This window comes from Bicyclus anynana, chromosome 6, assembly GCF_947172395.1.
Source record: "Bicyclus anynana chromosome 6, ilBicAnyn1.1, whole genome shotgun sequence".
Lineage (NCBI taxonomy): Eukaryota > Metazoa > Arthropoda > Insecta > Lepidoptera > Nymphalidae > Bicyclus > Bicyclus anynana.
The window spans coordinates 8,472,537-8,481,267 of record NC_069088.1 but is presented as its reverse complement, the minus strand read 5'-3'; the positions used below and the strand labels follow the sequence as shown (position 1 = coordinate 8,481,267).

Here is an 8,731-nt window from a genome sequence, read left to right as displayed (position 1 = left end):
TATGAGCCCTAATATCTACCGAACCATCTTGTAAGGTTATTTTAGGCCAGGTCTATGTACTTTATAAATTAATAATTTAATACATTTACTAAGTAATAAACGCAGGATAAAAATATAATCCCAAGATTTCGAGGTATTACAAGATGACGCCCATCCAGCCATTTTTCAAATAGACGAAGAAAAATATTTTTATTGGGTCTACAAAAAATAAATTAAGTGAACTAACCAAATAAAAGTCTCCCACTCAGCTTAAAGCTGCAGGTTGTCAAATGCAAGAAATGGTTCAAATGGTTTTCAAATGTCATGTTTGACACATGAGCATTAACGGAAAACGTCAAACAAACAGCTATCCGCCATTATTATCTGTATTAGAGTTGCATTTGTCGCATTAAATCTAAAGTATATTCATATTTCATAGATGTTTTTTTCAGTCTTTGTACATAGATCAGGCCTGGGCTTCATACAAATAATGACCTTCTTTTTAAACATTACCAGATATTAGCTCTCTTAATACATGTTCCTTTTCATTTATAGAAGTATTGTCTCTTTAATGAGACAAACATTTCCTATTTCAAAGAGGCAACCAGTTTAACCGTCCACTGCCTAAATTTTGTAATAATAATTAGATACTTTATTACTATATATCAAAATATTCATAATTGATCAATTAATACATCAACATTATCGTCCATACCTGTCGAAGTATTATACCAGACCATATCACAGTGAATTTTAAGTACAATAGGTACCCAAAATTCACTGTGATAAAGGCAAATTCAAGACAAGGCGAATACAAATTCTTACATCTGATTTCGACGAATCATAACCGTGTGTCAGTCAGGCCAAAGAATTTCAAAATTGGTTTTGTGTTCGGCTGCTCTTTTATCAGATTCTTTAAGTTTTTAGTAGTTTACTACAAATTACCTATTTTTTAGATCTGATTTCGTCGAATCAAAACCATGTGTTATGTACCAGTCGGTGAGACAAAATAATTTTTCAATGAAACAATGTTTGATTTTGTTAATATATTTGTATAGACTATATATTAATTTGTTCACCAATACTAAACTATTGATTATAAACTTCTAGATCTTTGAAGATCTAAGTAGGTACCTATTTACAGTCGTTCATAAAAAAAAAATCAGTTTATATTGGTGGGATGTTCAACCATTTTGGTAAAGGTACAGCATAGGAATAGCAGTCTCGAAATTTTCAATAATTTTCATTTCTTTTTTCTGTACAATTTTATTAAGTTACAAAATATGTCAAGTTCATAATACATTATGTATTTCGAGTGATTAAAACCTAGTCATATTAGTTGAATTAACAAAATGTTGCATCGTCAGCAATTGTCAGTCAATCAAACAATTGTCAATTTACAAATATCAAAAGACGAAACTCAAACATATGCTTGACCAATATTGTTTGTATATAACTTTGGAATTTAAATCATTATACCTAACCATGACTTAGGACTGATTTTGCAATTTTTAAGTAAACTAACTGGAGATTTAATTTTACTCATTTCCTACATAACAATGTTAAAATTATGGTTATTGGAAAATCGGTCCTAAATCTTACATATCACTATTGTAAAGTAATGTCATATTTAACTCATAATTCAGCCATTTTTATCTTTTTGGCAGTACTGATGTCGTTTCTGATCCCTTAAAAAGTGGATAAGTAAATACCGTCCCAATAAGGAAATGAAGAAGGATGTTATAATGTGATAGAGTTATATATTGTAAATGTATAGTATGTGTTGGGTTGCGATGTCCTCCACAATGAAAGGGACGATTTCTTTCTTGTAATAGGGATGATGACAGTTTTTTTAAATTGTATATAAATTAGGAGTATGCTAATAGTAAAGCAATTTTGTAAAAGTAACAGGGTATCTGCGATCATTACTTTCGGAGCTACAGGTATTTTATAGGGTCAGATTTGCGGCGCTGCCGAAGATCTCTGAAAAACGGTACATCATCTCACAAAATGGTACGAATGAATGACGTCGTAGGTCCATAATGATCGTTATATGGGCGGCCAAACAAAATTACTAATTATCTTTGTTATTTGTGCGTTTATGTTTATAGTTCTATTGAAAAACGTTACATTTAATGTAAGGAAGCTAAAACTGTATGAATTTTCGTCTAATTACGATAAAAGATTTTTAATAGGTTTTGAAATTTTAATATAATCTTATTAATTATTTTGCAAATATCCAGTCAAACTTTACTTTATATGTATAAATTAGTTAACATTGACCTTATTTACTCGAATGTATCATAAAATCAATATATTCAAACCTAGTCATCATCCCTATTGTGATCCATCACATAATTAGCGACACAGAACTGTGCCAATTACCTATTACAAGTAGGTACATAATATCTATTTGATTTTTTTTGTAGATATAATTTAATCTAATTGTGACTGAGTAATGTTATTTTAATTATAACGCTAACTATATATTACCTTATACATTATGTAAACTATTAATATTCTCGAATATGTATATGTAATTTCTCTATTTTAAAGCTATAAATATGAATGCTTTATAAATACTCGATTTGTTTACTTGTGTGATACAAGAATGTTTCAGCATTAACAGTACAATAAAATTAATTACAATTACAATTTTGTTTGAAAGTGTGTTTGCTTTGAAATTGCGGATTGCAATTTTTTTTTTGTATACATAACTGTTTTGTAAGTAAATATATCATAGAAATGAATGCAGTTTTCTTTACATGAATCTCCAAATACATAATATTATATGTATATAACAAAATAGGTGAATAGATAATGTTTTGGAATTTTATCTGATACTCAGGTAGTCATATCTACTACCTACTATTGTAACTCAGAAAAGTACTGTATCTACACTTGACATTCTCATCAGCTATCTTGAAAGATAAATAAACTGAAGTGCTCTAAATTTTTCAATATGATATTTACAGATTTCTTAGTATATCAATTTATTATTATGTATGTATGTGTATGTATTTTAATCCAGTCACACACATGGTAGTTAGAAAAATATTTATATGTACTAACTTTTTCATGTATATTTCTTATATTAGCTAATCTAGTTAGATTTTAATAGGTTCACGCGAAATTAGATTGAAAATTGTGTAAACTCATGTTTTTTTGAAATACCTACTCAGAAATATATAAAATCTAATTGAAAGAAACAACACTATATTTAACTATATTATCATAGTAGATACCCTGTTAATATATGAAAGTAATTGGTCAATGAGTTTCTTAAGCGAAATTTAACGTTTTTGTATTTTACATTAATTACTAGTTGACCAAAGCTGCGTTTTGACCATAGTGTACTTTTCTCAACCCCTCTAGCTACCCCTATAGGGGTGAAAAATATATGTTTGCTAATTCTCAGACCTACTCAAAAGGCAAATAAAATTTTTATAAAAATTGCTCCAGAGGAGATTGGTTACAAACACCGTGACACGAGAATTTTATATATTAGATTACAAAGAAGAAAAAAAACAACTAATAAAATTATAAAAAAAAACCCAAGTAGCTACACATAATAATTTATTACATAGTAAAATCATTTAGGTGGGTACAATTTATATAAATATTTTATACAACATTTAACTACACAATTAATATTAAAAATTATGACTTTAGTGTTACTTTTCACCTATTTATTACAAAGTATACTTAAACATAAATAATTATGACTTGATTTATGAAGATTTAAAAATAAATAATTATTATTACTCTTGTTTTTGTAGGTAGATTTAGTTATATTACAGACTAAATACTTGATACTTTATTTAAGAGTGTCATGAATTCGTTTCAGCCTATGCACCACTCAAATAACATAAAGTAGAAGTTCTTTACTAAAATACCAACTTAGGCGGTAGACGAAGCGGAGCGAGGCAGCGGAGCCGAGAAACGGAGAAATATTAACAGATTGCACAAAATCTCCGCTCCTCTTAAGTGGACAGGGACTTGCGAGCTAGTTTAAAAATTCACATAAAATAGAAAGCGGAGCGGGACACGTAGCAGGGAAGTTTGTTCGGGCAGTCAATTCGCTCCGCAGCGTCGCTCGGCTCCGATGGACAGACACAGTACGCAATTTCGCTCGGCATTAGTCCGTTTCTCCGCTACGCTCTCCGCTCCGCTTTGGTGGACAGGCAGCCTTAATGTTAATAATTTCACATGACCATAATGCAAAGTTTTCGCTATATATTATTAAAGCTAAGTACTAGGTTAAATATTTTAACTATATAATAGCTGATGACACCAATTAATTGGTCGTTATAATTTTCAGTTTTCACAAACAATAAAATTATTTTTAATTATTTTCATTATTCTTAAACAAATAAGCAACTGACTGAATGTTAGAATGTTAAATTTTTCATTTACTTAACTATACCAATATTATAAAGCTGAACAGTTTGTTTGTTTGATTGAACGCGCTAATCTGGAACTACTGGTCCGATTTAAATAATTCTTTCAGTGTTAGATAGCCCATTTATCGAGAAAGGATATAGGCTGTAATATTATCTCCGTATTCCTACGGGAACGGGAACCACGCGGGTGAAACCGCGCGGCGTCAGGTAGTTTATAATAAGATCTAAAGATGAGTAAGACCAATGAAGCTAAGCTGGTAAGTAATTAACTGTTATCTAGTGAAGGTACAGTTGGTCCACAGCATGCTGAAGAAGATTCTAGACTAGTATCATAACATCATACTTGTAGGTCATCTCACTGGCAGACAGGCAACTTCAAGTGAATTCCTTGATGGCACAGCACTGTGGAGACACAAGGCATATCAAATATAAGCCTATAAAAAGCCTCAATAGCTCAACGGTAAGAGCGTTTGTACTCATCATCAAGGGGTGATGGTTCGATCCCCGCCCCGTTGGTTTATTGTTGTATCCACTCGTAGCACAGTCTTTTCCGACTAGTTGGAATGAAACGGGAATATTGGTCATATTATAAAAAATATGGCAAATATTCTTTTAAAAAAAAATCCTATTGCCTACTATTCTATTTACTATTTGTACGAAATAGCAACACTCATGAGAGAGATTATCCAGGATTTCTATGAATCTTTGCCTCATTAAAACTCCAGCAAGTTCTATATTAGAATAGGTAAAGCTGTGATAGCCTAGTGGATATGACCTCTGCCTTTGATTCTGAGGGCGTAGGTTCGAATCCCGTCCGGGGCATGCACCAACTATACAGTTAAAGTGAAGGAAAAATCTGCATACCTAAGAATTTTCTTAATTCTCTATGTGTGTGAAGTCTGCCAATCCGCATTTGTGTGACCAGTGACCAGTGACCAGTGTGGTGGACTTTTTTTTACAAGTTAGCCCTTGATTACAATCTCACCTGATGGTAAGTGGTGGACTTTTTTTTTTTTACAAGTTAGCCCTTGACTACAATCTCACCTGATGGTAAGTGATGATGCAGTCTAAGATGGAAGCGGGCTAACTTGTTAGGAGGAAGATGAAAATCCACACCCCTTTTGGTTTCTACACGGCATCGAACCGGAACGCTAAATCGCTTGGCGGTAAGTCTTTGCCGGTGGGGTGGTAACTAGCCGCGGCCGAAGCATCCCACCAGCCAGACCTGGACTAATTAAGAAAATCTCAATCTGCCCAGCCGGGGATCGAACCCAGGACCTCCGTTTATGTAAATCCACCGCGCATACCACTGCGCCACGGAGGCCGTCATTACCGGACTACAGTCTAACCCCTCTCATTCTGAGAGAAAACTCGTGCTCAACAGTGAGCCGAGTTGTTAATGATGATGATCCAAAGCTCCAGTAGGATCTTACCAAATTTGGCTATCTAGCTATCTAGCTAGGTAGTGAGAACATTGGTCCATATTGATACTGCTTGTTTTTCCTAGAAATACTAACCATGCCAGAGTCCCTATTCTGTCCGCTCACAATGTTGAGAATCGCCCATTGGTGGAACTTACAGTACATCAAGATGCTTATAGCATTATTTGTGAATAGGAGTAAATGTATTGCTAATACTAGTAAAACTTGGTAAGTACTCATTAGTTATTACCTTAATTAAATATCTGTTGGCAGGATATCAGGTATTACATACTGACAGAGTTCCATTTCATTGTTGACAAATGTCACTTTTCTTGCTGTGTTTTCATCCAACCTATAAATATCCAATATCATTATCATTATCATTATACTTTTGTTATAAATAATATAAAAATTAATTAAGGAATTTTCCCAAAGACACTGTTGCTGTCTAGTAAACATCCTGCTCAATATTGAAATAATAAATTAATAAATAATAGACATAATTGACAGAGAAATGTGAAAGGCGGAAATAATGTAAAATCTAATTGAAACATTGATAATTAAATGTTAATCTACTGAACTTACTGAACTGATGTATCTTTTGTTTAATTATTAGTAATGGATGTACAATAACTGTGTATAGTAGGTATGTACCAAACTTCTTGTCCACTCTGAAAATGCAATATGCTGCATTGTGAAGATATTATATTAGAATCCACTATGTTTTCATACATTGGATAGATATAGGCTGATGTATCAAAGTTTGGTGCATACTATAATGATTTTAGATTTTAAAACATCACAGTAAGTAAATCTAATTGCTTACCATCCCTTAATAACGGCCCAACAACCAGAAAAAAATGCTGGAGCATTAATAATAAGGCAGATTCCGAGCCTCTCTGGATAGTGTCTACTAAGGAGCCAGATCAAATTTTTGAGTACTTGGTAGTCCATGCAGGACAATGTAAAATCATTCAAGTCAAAAATGATGCACAGGTTATCAACCACCTCTTCAAAACATTTCTTGCTGGCATCTTCCTACAAAATGTAAAAAATATATATCATCATCATTAACAACCCATATTTGGCTCACTGTTGAGCACGAGTCTCCTATCAGAATGAGAGGGGTTAGGCCTTATCCATCGCAGACAAAATTCAGATTGGCAGACTACACACTTGTAGAACATTAAGAAATTTTACAGATATGCAAGATTCCTCACGATGTTTATTTTTACAGTTTAAGATGCGTGAATAGAAAATATCACTCTTCTGTTTGCAATGGGAGCAATATTTTCGGTTTAAACATACGCCCTTTTCTCTTCACAACATGTGTAGTAATGTGGGAACTATCTAACATTACTGATTCTGACTATTCTTTCACCATTGGAAAGTTATATTAACAGTGAGTAACAAGAAAAAAATAACTGGGAGTTTGCTAGTCTTGTATAAATTAGGTAGTTACAGTAAGCCTACTCTTTTTATGGGCCAACTAAGAGATTGTATTCACTTATTCATCATTCATCATCATTGACAGGCAATGGATGTCCACTGCTAGATATAGGACTCTTGCATGGACTTTCAAATAAAACAGTCTCAGGCCACCAGCATCCAGAGGCTCCCTGCAAGCTGCTTGATGTCCTCAGTCAGATGTGAGATGTGAGGTGAGGGTTCGAACAATACTGCGCTTTTCGGTGTGGGGTTGCCATTCCAGCACCTTGGGACCCCAAAGTCTATCAGCTCTTAGAATGATGTGGCCTGCGCATTACCACTTCAGCTTTGCGACCCAGGCCTAATTTATTATTAGGCATAAACATTATTGTAGGTACGTGAATAAACTGATTACTTACCAAACAGTGAACAATAAATTTTGTAAGATCATCAATGTTACGGTCACTGGTACTATGATTTTTTGCTGGGATATAAACAATTGGTCTCCCAACTATGTCTCTGTGTCTTAGAACTCTAGCTTTGTCTTTATATTTCTCTATAAGTTCTTTGTTTTCATGTAAATCCTTAACACCATATTCAACTCTCCATTTGTTTGTTTTTAATATAGCCTTAAATTAAAATTCAATACTTTTGTGATCTGGTTATTATTAATTATAAATTATAAACATTTGTTGTTTAGCCTCAATAGCTCAACGGTAAGATCCGTCAGACGCATTACAGAGGGGTGGTGGTTCAATCCCCATCCCGTTGGTCTATTGTCATACCCACTCCTAGCAGTCTTTCACGACTAGTTGGAGGGAAATGGGAATATTGATCATATTGTATTATAAAAAATATGGCAAATATTCTTAAAAAAAAAGGTAATTTTAGCTATATTACAGCCATACTCAATGTGCACTATTTATCAACAAACAAATTAGAAATGAAGGTACAAAATGCATGTCAATTCATAACTTTTAATTTAAATTACTTATCATAGAAAAATAAATCGTGTAGACAGGTCATATTGTACACTAGCTTCTAGGGGTTTTTATAAATATAATTAAATTAAAACATGCTGCTACCTGAAATGCGTCATCAACAGTTTTGAACGCTGTTAGATACCTCTTCAGTGAATAGTCGTTGTGGTATTGAGCTGGATCCGCGTCAGCTATTAATTTCATCCTTTCCTTTAGCTGCTTTAAATTTTCAGTAGCTTTTGATTCCTCAGACATTGTATCAGTTAGTAAATCTTTAAAAGTATGGGAATCAAAATTCAAAGTGATGTGAAGGTAGAAAATACTGTTACTCTATTATTATAAAAATTTAATTCATTAAGCGTAAGTAACACAATTCACAGATTGAGTCGAAACAGCAAAATACAAAGATGAATTAAATTATAGGATTCAAATTCAAAATAAAACACCGAATACACAGCGAAATGTTTTTTTGAAAATGTTAATTGTCAATGTCAATCACAATCACAATTCACTTGTCAAT

General features: G+C 33.0%; 1 protein-coding gene across 2 annotated transcripts; it reads right to left on the bottom strand.

The window, feature by feature from the left end:
- Positions 1-1,238: 1,238 nt before the first annotated feature.
- Positions 1,239-8,696, bottom strand: LOC112049199 (uncharacterized). 2 transcript variants are annotated; one of them, XM_052882111.1, is made up of 5 exons: positions 8,317-8,696; positions 7,651-7,860; positions 6,630-6,841; positions 6,054-6,155; positions 1,239-4,168 (listed from the first exon to the last, which is right to left on the bottom strand). In XM_052882111.1, the coding sequence occupies exons 1-4, from the start codon at positions 8,464-8,466 to the stop codon at positions 6,059-6,061; spliced, it is 669 nt and encodes a 222-aa protein (XP_052738071.1). In that variant the 5' UTR covers positions 8,467-8,696; the 3' UTR covers positions 1,239-4,168; positions 6,054-6,058. The 2 variants fall into 2 exon arrangements, with proteins under 2 accessions (XP_052738071.1, XP_023942766.2); XM_024086998.2 differs by having other exon boundaries at positions 1,239-4,784; positions 8,317-8,695.
- Between the last annotated feature and the right edge of the window lie 35 nt (positions 8,697-8,731).

Bases quoted from the DNA above. Each gene is read 5' to 3' on its own strand.
- LOC112049199 (XM_052882111.1), bottom strand. From the start codon at position 8,466: ATGTCTGAGGAATCAAAAGCTACTGAAAATTTAAAGCAGCTAAAGGAA. The intron at 7,861-8,316 runs GTAGCAGCATGT...TTTTAATTTAAG, and splicing joins CTGTTGATGACGCATTTCAG to GCTATATTAAAAACAAACAA. The intron at 6,156-6,629 runs GTAAGCAATTAG...GGATATTTATAG, and splicing joins TGGGCCGTTATTAAGGGATG to GTTGGATGAAAACACAGCAA.